The sequence below is a fragment of the Ranitomeya imitator genome, chromosome 4, assembly GCF_032444005.1.
Source record: "Ranitomeya imitator isolate aRanImi1 chromosome 4, aRanImi1.pri, whole genome shotgun sequence".
Classification (NCBI taxonomy): Eukaryota; Metazoa; Chordata; class Amphibia; order Anura; family Dendrobatidae; genus Ranitomeya; species Ranitomeya imitator.
The window spans coordinates 492,865,945-492,880,893 of NC_091285.1; the positions used below are offsets into that span (position 1 = coordinate 492,865,945).

Here is a 14,949-nt window from a genome sequence, read left to right on the forward strand (position 1 = left end):
AATCCGCAGCGTGTGCACATAGCCTTAATGCCCGCAGTACTGACATCACACCCACCGCTCTGCAGCCAATCAGTGAGCTTGTGCCACAATTCGGGAACCGCGCCTGAGCTCACATATTTACTGCAGAGCTGTTGACATGACATCAGCGCTGCAGACAATAGAAGACCTCAGGAGCAACGGTGAAGACTCAGTGCCGGACCTGGGGAGGGCTAGTAAAGCACATCTTTTTTTTTTTTGTATTCAATCAACTGCTGCTGTAAGACAGGGCTTTTCAAAACAGTAAAACCCCTTTAATGTACTTGTATACAGACATGCAGTTTGTAATACATAATTGTGATTATTGAGTTCATTAAAGAAAGGAACATGCTTAAAATAAGTCTGGTTTCTAAAAGTGTAATGTATTTCCAGATTACGATAAATATAACTATACACATGGCGCAGGAAACATAGCGTGCATCCATTACAGAGGTCTGCAGGGATTACATGGAGCAGCTCATCTTGCCTACTGCGTCCTATTGTTAGGAGCCATTAGCTGCTATGGTAATAACATGGAGGTCAGGTCTAATGCTCTGTGTCTGTTTCTTGCAGCTCACCGGAGACGTGAAGGATGTGTGATCAAACATTTCTCACTATCCTGTTTGGTCCATGCTCCAAATGCAGCAGGGAAAAGCCATTGCGGACCGTCTACATAAAGACCGAGCCTGTCACCGTCTGCTCACTATGTGTGGAACTGGTATGTTCATGTTTGAAAATCAGTCATTCCAATCACAATACAAAATGTATTAACCTATATAAGCAAAGCATTGGAAATGGTTGGTAAAAAGTGAAGGATAAATACATGGTTCGTGACCTCGGATACTTCATTGGAGGCAAGGGTGGACACAGACCGGGCCCCTATGTAAGAACAATATATGGGCCCCTTGAAATCTAATAGATCATCATAATGCACACTTCCATTAACTTTAGAGGTGGAAATGGGCCCCCTTACCTTTTGAGCCCCAATGGTATGTCTGCCCCTGATTGGAGGGCTCCATATATAAATGTCTCACCTCTACTTCCTCTTTGCCATATGAAGGAGCAGAAGTGACACCCGGCCATCTGACCACTACTTAGTCCTAAATTATACAGTTTTGCAAACTATTTTTAATTACTTCAATGCATTTAAAATAAAAAATGAAGCAACTTTGCAACTAGTCATCAAATAAAAAAAAAAATACCACCATTTTTGTGTGCAGATATTTGTGCCTCCCTAAATATAATCTATAGACATTAGGGCTCGTGCTGACAACCTTATTATCGGTCTGATTGCAATCCGGCAAAACATCGTATCACACTCGGACCAATGTTAGTCTACGGGCAGTGCAAATGTGATTTTTTTTTTCCCCCGGACAGAGCAGGTCCAGAGAAAAATATTGCTGCCTTCCCAAGTTTAATGCGATATTTGGATCGCGCTCCATCATGCAAGTCAATGAGTCCGTGGCAACCATCGGACTGCACTCAGATGACATCAGAGAGCGGTCTGATTTCCACGGACTAACATAATGGAGAAGATGAAAATGTTTTTTTCCATCTTGTCCTCAACCCAGAGAATCGGAGCACACTATGATTAGAGTTTGAGCAGAGTGTGATCCGCATAATCGGCCTGATCCTCTATGATGAGTGAATATACGCTCGTGTGACCCTAGCCTAAAGCTAGCAAGGAGGGGGGGCAGAGTGGAGTGCGCCAACTCCTGATTATAGACACGGTTTGTTTATAATGCTTTACCATGGAGACCAAGATGATAGTTGTTTTTAACAACATTATTTGTAAAACTTCATTATTTCTTACTTTGGATTCATTGGAACAATAAAAGGCACATATCCCGTAAGTGTCAACGTCATAGAGCACATCGGTCTGGGTGATTTTTTTTTTAGTTTCTGATAAGACACTTTAATTATTTAAATCTTACAAAATTACAAGCAGGTCGGTATGACGGGATCCTGCAAACAACGGTTGCACATTACATTGTTCTAACGTCCAAGTTCTACTTGGAATCTGATGCAATGAAGTAAAAACAAGACGGAATGTTCTGCAGTCAGCGCTTTGTTTTTCAGCAGATGACTTGGCTGAAACGTTAAGTGACATACAGTACTGTGCAAAAGGTTTAGGCTGGTATGAAACACTCCTGCAAAGTGAGAATGCTTTCAAAAATAGAAGTGCTAAGGTACCGTCACACTTAGCGACGCTGCAGCGATACCGACAGCGATCCGGATCGCTGCAGCGTCGCTGTTTGGTCGCTGGAGAGCTGTCACACAGACCGCTCTCCAGCGACCAACGATGCCGGTAACCAGGGTAAACATCGGGTAACTAAGCGCAGGGCCGCGCTTAGTAACCCGATGTTTACCCTGGTTACCATCCTAAAAGTAAAAAAACAAACAGTACATACTTACCTACAGCCGTCTGTCCTCCAGCGCTGTGCTCTGCACTCCTCCTGTACTGGCTGTGAGCACAGCGGCCGGAAAGCAGAGCGGTGACGTCACCGCTCTGCTTTCCGGCTGACCGACGCTCACAGTCAGTGCAGGAGGAGAGCAGAGCACAGCGCTGGAGGACAGACGGCTGTAGGTAAGTATGTAGTGTTTGTTTTTTTTACTTTTAGGATGGTAACCAGGGTAAACATCGGGTTACTAAGCGCGGCCCTGCGCTTAGTTACCCGATGTTTACCCTGGTTACCAGTGAAGACATCGCTGAATCGGTGTCACACACGCCGATTCAGCGATGTCTGCGGGGAGTCCAGCGACGAAATAAAGTTCTGGACTTTCTTCCCCGACCAGCGACAGCACAGCAGGGGCCTGATCGCTGCTGCCTGTCACACTGGACGATATCGCTAGCCAGGACGCTGCAACGTCACGGATCGCTAGCGATATCGTCTAGTGTGACGGTACCTTAAGGCCGGGGTCAGACCTAACGTATAAAAATACGGTCCGTTTTTTACGGCCGAGAAGTTCCTGAACAGTGATCCGTATTCAATGCGAGGATGCGATTTTTTTCTCCAAAAATTATCCGTGTGTCATCCGTATGGCATTGTCACACTAGAGAGAAATACGGACGAGGGAGAGGCGCAAAACAACGCATTGCACACAGACCTATGTTTCTCTATGGGGCAGCTTCCATCAGCCGTATATTTCTCGTATTTCTCTCTAGTGTGACATCGGCCTTAATAGTTTATTTTATCAATTATCAAATGGAAAGTGAGTGATTAAAAGAGAAATCTAAAACAAATCTTTATTAGGCGTGACCACCCTTTGTCTTCAAAATAACATCAATTTTCCCAGCCAGGTACACTTGTACACAGTTTTTGAAGGAACTTGTCGGGAAGTTGTTCTAAATATCTTAGATCAGGGGTGTCAAACTGCATTCCTCGAGGGCCGCAAACCATGCGTGTTTTCAAGATTTCCTTAGCATTGCACAAGGTGCTGCAATCATTATGTGTGTAGGTGATTAAATTATCACCTGTGCAGTACAAGGAAATCCTGAAAACATGACCTGGTTGCAGGCCTCGAGGAATGTAGTTTGACACCTCTGTCTTAGAGAACTAACCACAGATCTTCTGTTTTTATGTGCAAATCCTTCTGTTTCTCAATGTAATCCCACTAGACAGACTAGATGTTGAGATCAGGTCTCGGTGGGGGCCATATAATCACTTACAGGACTCCTTGTTCTTCTTTAGGCCGGTTTCACACGTCAGTGGCTCCGGTACGTGAGGTGACAGTTTCCTCATGTACCGGAGCCACTGACACATGTAGACACAGTGAAATCAATGCATCTGTGCAGATGTCACTGATTTTTTGCGGACCGTGTCTCCGTGTGCCAAACACGGAGACATGTCAGTGTTCGTGGGAGCGCACGGATTACACGGACCCATTAAAGTCAATGGGTCCGTGTAAAACACGTACCGCACACGGACGTTGTCTGTGTGCAGTCTGTGTGCCGTGCAGGAGACAGCGCTACAGTAAGCGCTGTCCCCCCCACTGGTGCTGAAGCCGCCATTCATATCTTCTTTGCAGCAGAAAAGATATGAATATTCTTTTTTTTGTTTGTTTCTCGTGTTTAAAATAAAGATCCATGTGACCACCCCCCTCCCACCACCTGTGCGCCCGCCCGCTGTTCTTAAAACACTCACCCGGCTCCTTCGCTGGCTGGCGCGTGGGGCCGCTCATTTACAGTAATGAATATGCGGCTCCACCCCTATGGGAGGTGGAGCCGCATATTCATGAATGTAATCGGCGGCCCCACGTGACCGCTCATACAGTAGAAGGTGCGGCCAGGAGAGGAAGCAGCGCCAGCCAGCGAGGGAGTCGGGTGAATATTTTAAGAACAGCGGGCGGGCGCACAGGGGGTGGGAGGGGGTTGGGCACAGGGATCTTTATTTTAAACACGAGAAACAAAAAAAAAAAAAAGAATATTCATATCTTCTCTACAGCAAACGCTGCTGCAAAGAAGATATGAATGGCAGCTTCAGCACCAGATGGAGGGGACAGCGCTAAACTTTAGCGCTGTCTCCTGCACGGTGCGCATGGTACCCAGTGGGCACACGGGCGGCACACGTGTGCCATACTGATGTGCCACAGAAACGCACGGGCACACGGACACGGATAATTCCGGTACCGATTTTTCCGGTACCGGAATTATCTGGACGTCTGGGACTGCCCTTATGGTGAATATATTTCTTAATGATATCGGTTAGGTCTGGGGCCGTTGTCCTTCTGCAGAAATATTAAGTACAGTGCTGTAGTTTGTTTATAAAGAACATTTTCCCTGTGCTTACACAGTAGCCGCCTATACAGAGGTAAGAATTATGTAATAAGCATAGTTAACCAACTTATCTATATATATCTATATATATAATTGCCTAAGGGTTTTTCCGTCTGTCTGTCTGTCTGTCTGTCTGTCCTGGAAATCCCGGCTCTCTGATTGGTCGAGGCCGCCAGGCCTCGACCAATCAGCAACGGGCACAGCGACGATGATGTCATAAAGGACGTAGAAATCCCGCGTCTGATTGGTCGAGGCCGCCAGGCCTCGACCAATCAGCAACGGGCACAGCGACGATGATGTCATAAAGGACGTAGACATCTCACGTTTCTGATTCAGCGACAAGCACAGTATCGACGTAGATGTCATAATGGTTGCCATGGCGACGATGATGTCATAAAGGTTGCCTCGACCAATCAGCGACGGGCACAGTCTGCCGCGAATTCTGGAATCATCATTGTCCATATACTACGGGGACATGCATATTCTAGAATACCCGATGCGTTAGAATCGGGCCACAATCTAGTATATATATAATTGCCTAAGGGTTTTTCCGTCTGTCTGTCTGTCTGTCTTCCTGTCTGTCTGTCTGTCCTGGAAATCCCGCGTCTCTGATTGGTCGAGGCCGCCAGGCCTCGACCAATCAGCAACGGGCACAGCGACGATGATGTCATAATGGTTGCCATGGCAATGATGATGTCATAAAGGTTGCCTCGACCAATCAGCGACGGGCACAGCGACGATGATGTCATAATGGTTGCCATGGCGACGATGATGTCATAAAGGTTGCCTCGACCAATCAGCGACGGGCACAGTCTGCCGCGAATTCTGGAATCATCATTGTCCATATACTACGGGGACATGCATATTCTAGAATACCCGATGCGTTAGAATCGGGCCACCATCTAGTTTCATATAAATCAGTACTCACTAAAGTTGGCGCCCAGCTGTGCATCATCTCTGACACTAAAGCTAACTCTGCCTAAAATATATATCCACACTATTATTTTGTCACATTTGCCTTAGTTTACCCGGGCAGATAAATTTTCAATTTGATCAGAATTTTGTATGTGCCAGGATGCTCATACACCAAATACACCTACTACTAAGGCTGCATTCATACATCCATGTGACACGTCCATGCGCTCTTTTCTCGGACAGCACAAGGATCCATAAAAATTCACTGGTCCATACTTCTGTTCCAAGAATGGAAGTGTGTGTCTGATACGTGAGACTCAGAGCATGTCCTATCCTCATCCACTTTTCAGCTGAAATAGATAAATGACAAAAGACATAATATTTACTTCAGTATTGCATCTATGTTTCATCCTTTTTCTACTGATCTATCGCTAAAAGTCAATGGATAATAAAAAAAGTTTCCACATTTCACTTCAGTTTTCAAAATGGATGATTAAAAGGGGATGAGCAATGGTGGCAAATCAGATGACACATGGAAAAAAAAACATTCCGTTTTACACAGTTGTAAAAATACACACAGATGTGTGACCAAAGCCATAGGCTATGTGCACACGATGCGGATTTGCTGCGGATCCGCAGCGGATTTTTCCGCGCAGAAACGCTGCAGATCCGCACTGTGATGTACAGTACAATGTTATTCAATGGGATAAAAAATACCTTTGCAGATGGTGCAGAAAAATCAGTGCGGAATTGCTGCGGATTTCAAAGAAGTGCATATCACTTTTGTGCGGATCTGCAGCGTTTCTGCACCCCTCCATGTTAGAAATCTGCAGTGGCAAAAACCGCACAAAATCCGCATAAAAAAATTCTGCACCTCTTTTCCTACGTGTGCACATAGCCTTAAAGGAAATCTGTCATTAGGTTTTTGCCACCTAATCTGAGCATAGTATTATGTAGAGACAGAGCCCATGTTTCCAGCAATGTGTCATTTATTGGGCTGCTTGCTGTAAAAATCAATTTTTTACCAGCAGGAGATTATCACTAGAGGACTAGAAAACCTGTTGCCATGTAGTCCTCCATACACATGAGCTATGAATAACCCCTATGCACAGTGCACACAAAAAGCAGCCAATCAGTGGTGTGGACGCGGTTATACCGAGTTCAGCATTCAGAGAACTGATAGATCTGAAGCTGATAAAAAAATTATTTTATCAAAACTGCAGCACAAAATCTAGTAAGTGCACATCACTAGAATCAGGTCTCTGCTCATAATGCTGCTCTTAGATGGGATAGCAAAAACATGGAGACAGATTCCATTTAAGGTGACAACTGCTCACTCATGAAAAATACAATCACTCAAACAAACATGATTGAATAATCTACTTGATTCTCCTTTGAAAAGTTGTAACAACTCTGCCGGCATCACTGCATGGCCTCCCATCCCCCACCTGCATTACACACCAACTTAGGCTACGTTCACATTAGCGTTGCGCGCCGCTGCGTCGGCGACGCAACGCACGACGCACAAAAAAACGCGTGCAAACGCACGCAAAAACGCTGCGTTTTGCGACGCGTGCGTCGTTTTTTGACGAAAATCGGACGCACGAAAAATGCAACTTGTTGCATTTTCTTGCGTCCGACGCTAGCGTCGGAAACGACGCACGTGTCGGAAAACGCAACAAAAAAAACGCACGCGTCCCCCATGTTAAACATAGGGGCGCGTCGCCGCTGCGTCGCCGACGCAACAGCGACGCACATTAGCGGAACGCTAATGTGAACGTAGCCTTACTCACTACTCCAGGCCATGCCGTGAGTTCTGTCTTCTGCTGGTTCCACGCTGGGTGCCTCTTGTCTCCTGCCTGCTCTCTTCATACTTCCTGGCTGTGTGCATAGGAGGGCAGTCGGCACTCCCTGGCTCTTATTAAGTCAGTGTGCATCTTCCTAAGGTGTCCCCAGCCAATTATCAAGAGGCCTCAGGTACTTAAGGCATCCCCGCCCATTGGAGGATACCTGAGCAACTTACTTCCTCAGTTTCTTGCTGCTGAGGTGCCAAGTCTTGTCTTGCTATTTCTCTTGTGTCACCCACCCAGAGGGGCTTCGTACCCTGGCCTGTACCTGTGTCTCTTGTTTCAGCCAGCCAGTGGGGCTTCGTACCCAGGTCTGAGTCCTTGTTTCTGTGCCTTATCCCATTCCCATTCCTGACCCTGTCTGAACCTATTCCTAAACCTTTGTCCGTTTGTATCCCTGTCTGTAGCCTTTCCTATTCCGCTGTGTGTTTCCTTCTGTTCATTCCTTCTCCTCTTTGCTCTGCCTCCTGTAGTTCTGCTCTTGGCTCTGCCTCCAGTGGTTCTGCTCTTGGTTCTGCCTCCAGCGGTTCTGCTCTTGGCTCCACCTCCAGCTGTTCTGCTCTTGGCTCCGCCTCCTTCAGCTCTGGTCTTTGCTCCACCTCCTTCGGCTCTGGTCTTTGCTCTGCCTCCTGCGGTTCTGGTCTTTTCTCCACTTCCTGGGGTTCTGGTCTTTGCTCCGCCTCCTGCGGTTCTGGTCTTTGCTCCGCCTCTTGCAGTTCTGCCTTGCATCCACTCCTTGAGGTTCAGCTTGCTGCACTGCAACCAGCGTCTCTGCTCTTCTCTCCTCTCGGCAACCTTGCGGTCCTGCTCTAGTTCCGTTCTGCTATCTGCGGGTCAGGTCCCTACCTGTTCCTATATACCCTCCAGTCTGAACAGGTCCCTGCCTTTTCCCATATACCCTCCAGTCTGAACAGGTCCCTACCTGTTTCCATATACCTGCCCGTATTCCTGTCCCTACCATGTCAGTACCTGTCCTGCCAGTGTCTCAGTCGTGTCCGCCTGTCCTGCCAGTGTCTCAACTGTGCCCGCCTGTCCTGTCATTGTCTCAGCCGTGCCCACCTGCCAGTGTCTCAGCTGTGCCCGCCTGCCAGTGTCTCAGCTGTGCCCGCCTGCCAGTGTCTCAACCATGCCCGCCTGCCAGTGTTTCAGCCATGCCCACCTGCCAGTGTCTCAGCCGTGTCCGCTCCTGTCCTAGCGTTCCATCCCCCAGTGGGATCAGCTGCCACAGCCAGACACCACCCTGGAGTGGTACCTGACAGCTACCTGCCGCACAAGCCTGACCTCACCATCAGAGGCGCCAGTGAACACCAAGGTAGCTGCTTAGTCAAACCCCTTCCAGGGTAGTCTGGTTAGTGGCACAGTGGGGCCACAATCCCCTCGCTCACACCACCCAGTCAATATGACAGTTTGCTCAGGCCATGGTCCCCGCCGAGTCCCATGTCCTTTCACTCTCAGAGCAAGATGAACTTTTTTCTGGCCAGCATGAGCAACTGGATAACTTCTTTACCCGGTCTGAAATCCAATCCTTCATTGCATCACCCACAATCATAGTCACTAATGAGCTATTTAATTGTCTTGAGGCTTACACTCTTAAAGCTGAACCCACCCCAGCAGATCCGCCATATTACGATGGGGATCCAAAGCAGTGTCGTGTGTTCTTGGAGCAGTGCTTGCGCTATTTCAAATGGCATGCTCCCTATTTCGCCACAGATAGGATAAAAGTAGGATTCTTAATGACCTACCTAGCAGGAGATGCTTTGAAGTGGCTCAGCCCACTCTGAGAAGCAGGGGATCCCATCATCTTGAATCTGCTCGCCTTCTGTAAGGTCTTCGATAAGCCTAGTACAGCGTCTTCTGAAAAGACTTCCCCCCTAAGTTTACAGAGATGGACCAGACGAAAGAAACCTGTGAGTAAACCGTCACATCCGTCCATGACCGTCCAAGACTTACCTGTTCCACAACCTGACAAAACAGCCACCCGAGCAAGATCCAAGAGGTCTGGTAAGAGTGGGCTAGCAAACCTGCAGCCTGAATCTAGTCCCGAGAATGAAATACGGTATCGCTGTGGTTATCTCTGCCCTATAAAGCCTATACTCCAAAACTCTAGGCCAGTAGGAGAGGCTGCCCTTGGCGAGAGTACCTCCTCTCCATTAAAGTCAATGACTGTGTCTCTGCCTTCTGGGAGCTATGGTGTGTTTAAGCCGCCAGCCATACAGAGTCAGTGTGTGAACTCTGCCCTACAGCTCCAGAATCGGGTGAGGGCGTTGTCTGGCAATGGCCGAGCCCTACTTAAGAGCAGTCTAGTCCTTCAGGGACAATATAATTTCAGCTGCAAGTTGGAAAATTGTACATGAAGAAGTTCATCTTTCATATGCTGTCTGCTATGTCCATGGGTCATTCTGAGCCTAGAACTCTGTTACGCGTTCAGGTCTGAAGACCCAGCAAGCTGCTGCGATTGAAACAACCAAATTGCAAGAGGTGTCTGGTTCCCATGCATCAGTCAGACAGCAGTGTTGTCTCCTTCATCTGGTCTGCTAGTCATCGAGTCAAGGGGTGAGGGCGTCTCCAATCAAGGGGAAGCGGTGGTGTTCTCTCCACATGGCCTCAACGACTATACCAGTGATCTGTTCCCAGGAACATCCCTGCCTCTTGGATGTTTTCTTCTGGATAATGGGAAGAAGATGGATCCTATGTGGATACCTTCAGCTTCCATGTGGCTGGTTGGTGAAGATACCAGAATGGAAGCTTACTAATCTCAGCTTTCCTCTGACCCGGAGGAGGAGGTCCAGCTTTCTCAGGATAACAGGCAGAAGATGGATCCTGTGTGGGTACCTTCAGCTTCAGGTACTGTAACAACTCTTCCGGCATTACTGCATGGCTTCCCATCCCCACCTGCATTACACACCAACTTACTCACTACTTCAGGCCATGCTGTGAGTTCTAGTAGGGCTGTGTTCATGGGAAAAGAAACAGTACCCAATCAATGTACAAAGGCGTCGCCCCACCATATTAGCACTCTGCCTAAGTTATATTACTCCTATCCTTTGTGCCCTATAGAGTGGCGGCGTCTTTGTACATTGATTGGGTACTTTTTCTTTTCCCATGAACACAGCCCTACTGGCTATCATTAGCACATGACTGATGAAAGTCCCTTTAGACTGAAACGTTTCAAGTGCTACAAATAAATCTATTCCACGTTTGCTGAAGATGAGTGCTAGACTTCTTTTTTATTTGTATTGATGGTCTGGGAACCTAGTCTATGCACCATATAGTGACTGTGCACACGGTGTTTTCACTTATGCTGTGAGTTCTGTCTTCTTCCGGCTTCATGCTGGGTGCCTCTTGTCTCCTCCCTGCTCTCTTCATACTTCCTGGGTGTGTGCATAGGAGGGTGGCTCCGGCCCTCCCTGGCTCTTATTGAGTCAGTGTGCATCTTCCTAAGGTGTCCCTAGCTAATTGTCAAGAGGCCTCTGTTACTTAAGGCATCCCCTGTTGTGAATTCGGTTGTCGGGCTCCCTCCTGTGGTCATGAATGGTACTTCGGCTGGTTCTGTCCATGGACTTCCTCTGGTGGGTGTTTCTGAGTTTCACAGGTGACGAGGTTAATTCGTTAGCTGCTGCTCTATTTAACTCCACTTAGATCTTTGCTCCATGCCACCTGTCAATGTTCCAGTATTGGTCTAGTTCAGTCCTGGATCGTTCTTGTGACCTGTCTTCCCATCAGAAGCTAAGTTCCAGCTTGTATTTCTTTGGTTTGCTATTTTTCTGTCCAGCTTGCTATTTAATTTGTTGTCTTGCTTGCTGGAAGCTCTGGGACGCAGAGGGAGCGCCTCCGCACCGTGAGTCGGTGCGGAGGGTCTTTTTGCGCCCTCTGCGTGGTCTTTTTGTAGGTTTTTGTGCTGACCGCAAAGTAACCTTTCCTATCCTCGGTCTGTTCAGTAAGTCGGGCCTCACTTTGCTAAATCTATTTCATCTCTGTGTTTGTATTTTCATCTTTACTCACAGTCATTATATGTGGGGGCTGCCTTTTCCTTTGGGGAATTTCTCTGAGGCAAGGTAGGCTTTATTTTTCTATCTTCAGGGTTAGCTAGTTTCTTAGGCTGTGCCGAGTTGCATAGGGAGCGTTAGGAGCAATCCACGGCTATTTCTAGTGTGTTTGATAGGTTTAGGGATTGCGGTCAGCAGAGTTCCCATGTCCCAGAGCTCGTCCTTATTATCAGTAACTATCAGGTCATTCCGTGTGCTCTTAACCACCAGGTCCATTATTGTCCTGACCACCAGGTCATAACAGTACAGGTGGCCCAAAGTACTAATGCATCTCAATAGAGGGATAAGAAAAGTTCTGAGACCATTTTTTTTTCTTTGCAGTGTGTTTTGTCTCTATTTTCCCCTTTACCTCTGGGTGGTTCAGGACACTGGTGTAAACATGGACATTCAAGGTCTGTCCTCTTGGATGGATAATCTCACTACAAGGATACAAAACATTCAAGATTTTGTGGTTCAGAATCCGATGTCAGAGCCTAGGATTCCAATTCCTGATTTTTTGGTGATAGATCTAAGTTCTTGAATTTCAAAAATAATTGTAAATTGTTTCTTGCCCTGAAACCTCGCTTCTCAGGTGACCCTGTTCAACAAGTAAAGATCATTATTTCTTTGTTACGTGGTGACCCTCAAGACTGGGCATTTTCCCTTGCGCCAGGAAATCCGGCATTGCGTGATGTTGATGCGTTTTTCCTGGCGCTTGGATTGCTTTATGACAAACCTAATTCAGTGGATCAGGCAGAGAAAATCTTGCTGGCTCTGTGTCAGGGTCAGGATGAAGCGGAGATATATTGTCAGAAGTTTAAAAGTGGTCTGTGCTCACTCAGTGGAATGAATGTGCCCTGGCAGCAATCTTCAGAAAGGGTCTCTCTGAAGCCCTTAAGGATGTCATGGTGGGGTTTCCCATGCCTGCTGGTCTGAATGAGTCTATGTCCTTGGCCATTCAGATCGATCGACGCTTGCGTGAGCGTAAAGCTATGCACCATTTGGCGGTACTATCTGAGCATGGGCCTGAGCCTATGCAATGTGATAGGACTTTGACCAGAGCTGAACGGCAAGAACACAGACGTCGGAATGGGCTATGTTTTTACTGTGGTGATTCCACTCATGCTATCTCCGATTGTCCTAAGCACACTAAGCGGTTCGCTAGGTCTGCCACCATTGGTACGGTACAGTCTAAATTTCTATTGTCTGTTACTCTGATTTGCTCTTTGTCATCCTATTCTGTTATGGCATTTCTGGATTCAGGCGCTGCCCTGAATTTGATGGACTTGGAGTATGCTAGGCGCTGTGGTTTTTTCTTGGAGCCCTTGCAGTATCCTATTCCATTGAGAGGAATTGATGCTACGCCTTTGGCCAAGAATAAGCCTCAGTATTGGACCCAATTGACCATGTGCATGGCTCCTGCACATCAGGAGGATATCCGCTTTCTGGTGTTGCATAATCTGCATGATGTGGTCGTTTTGGGGTTGCCATGGCTACAGGTTCATAATCCAGTATTGGACTGGAAATCTATGTCTGTGTCCAGCTGGGGTTGCCAGGGGGTACATGGTGAAGTTCCATTTTTGTCTATTTCATCTTCCACTCCTTCTGAAGTTCCAGAGTTTTTGTCGGATTATCGGGATGTATTTGATGAGCCCAAAGCCAGTGCCCTACCTCCTCATAGGGATTGCGATTGTGCAATTAATTTGATTCCTGGTAGTAAGTTTCCTAAGGACCGATTGTTCAATTTATCTGTGCCAGAACACGCCACTATGCGGAGTTATATAAAGGAATCCTTGGAGAAAGGCCATATTCGCCCGTCGTCATCACCGTTAGGAGCAGGGTTCTTTTTTGTGGCCAAGAAGGATGGTTCTTTGAGACCTTGTATTGATTACCGCCTTCTTAATAAAATTACTGTCAAATTTCAGTATCCTTTCCCGTTGCTGTCTGATTTGTTTGCTCGTATTAAAGGGGCTAGTTGGTTCACCAAGATAGATCTTCGAGGGGCGTATAATCTTGTGCGTATTAAACAAGGCGATGAATGGAAAACAGCATTTATACGCCCGAGGGCCATTTTGAGTACCTGGTTATGCCATTCGGGCTTTCCAATGCTCCATCAGTATTTCAGTCCTTTATGCATGACATCTTCCGAGAGTACCTGGATAAATTCCTGATTGTGTATTTGGGTGATATTTTGGTCTTTTCGGATGATTGGGAGTCTCATGTGAAGCAGGTCAGAATGGTGTTCCAGGTCCTTCGTGCGAATTCCTTGTTTGTGAAGGGGTCAAAGTGTCTCTTTGGAGTTCAGAAGGTTTCATTTTTGGGGTTCATTTTTTCCCCTTCTACTGTCGAGATGGACCCTGTTAAAGTCCAGGCCATTTACGATTGGACTCAGCCGACATCTGTGAAGAGCCTGCAAAAGTTCCTGGGCTTTGCTAATTTTTATCGGCGCTTCATCGCTAATTTTTCTACTGTTGCTAAACCGTTGACTGATTTGACCAAGAAGGGTGCTGATGTGGTCAATTGGTCTTCTGCGGCTGTAGAGGCTTTTCAGGAGTTGAAGCGTCGTTTTTCTTCTGCCCCTGTGTTGTGCCAGCCAGATGTTTCGCTTCCGTTTCAGGTTGAGGTTGATGCTTCTGAGATTGGAGCAGGGGCTGTTTTGTCGCAGAGAAGTTCTGATGGCTCGGTGATGAAGCCATGTGCTTTCTTTTCTAGAAAGTTTTCGCCTGCTGAGCGTAACTATGATGTTGGTAATCGTGAATTGTTGGCCATGAAGTGGGCATTCAAGGAGTGGTGTCATTGGCTGGAAGGAGCCAAGCATCGCGTGGTGGTCTTGACAGATCACAAGAATTTGACTTATCTTGAGTCTGCCAAACGGTTGAATCCGAGACAGGCTCGATGGTCGTTATTTTTCTCCCGTTTTGATTTTGTGGTTTCGTACCTTCCGGGCTCTAAGAATGTGAAGGCTGATGCCCTGTCAAGGAGTTCTGTGCCTGTCTCTCCGGGTGTTCCTGAGCCGGCGGGTATTCTCAAAGAGGGGGTAATTTTGTCTGCCATCTCCCCTGATTTGCGGCGGGTGCTGCAAAAATTTCAGGCTGATAGACCTGACCGTTGCCCAGCGGAAAAACTGTTTGTCCCTGATAGATGGACTAGTAGAGTTATCTCTGAGATTCATTGTTCAGTGTTGGCTGGGCATCCTGGAATCTTTGGTACCAGAGATTTGGTGGCTAGATCCTTCTGGTGGCCGTCTTTGTCGCGGGATGTGCGTTCTTTTGTGCAGTCCTGTGGGACTTGTGCTCGGGCTAAGCCCTGCTGTTCTCGTGCCAGTGGGTTGCTTTTGCCCTTGCCGGTCCCGAAGAGGCCCTGGACGCAT

At 47.3% G+C, this 14,949-nt stretch overlaps 1 protein-coding gene across 1 annotated transcript in view; it reads left to right on the forward strand.

Annotated features, from left to right (window-relative positions):
• The first annotated feature begins 588 nt into the window (after window positions 1–588).
• The window catches only part of GNB5 (G protein subunit beta 5), a 95,386-nt gene continuing 81,025 nt past the window's right edge, over window positions 589–14,949 (forward strand). The window contains exon 1 of the mRNA XM_069765983.1: window positions 589–733. Within this exon, the coding sequence (XP_069622084.1) occupies window positions 608–733 (126 nt within the window). The 5' untranslated portion in view covers window positions 589–607. The remainder of the gene's footprint in view (window positions 734–14,949) is intronic.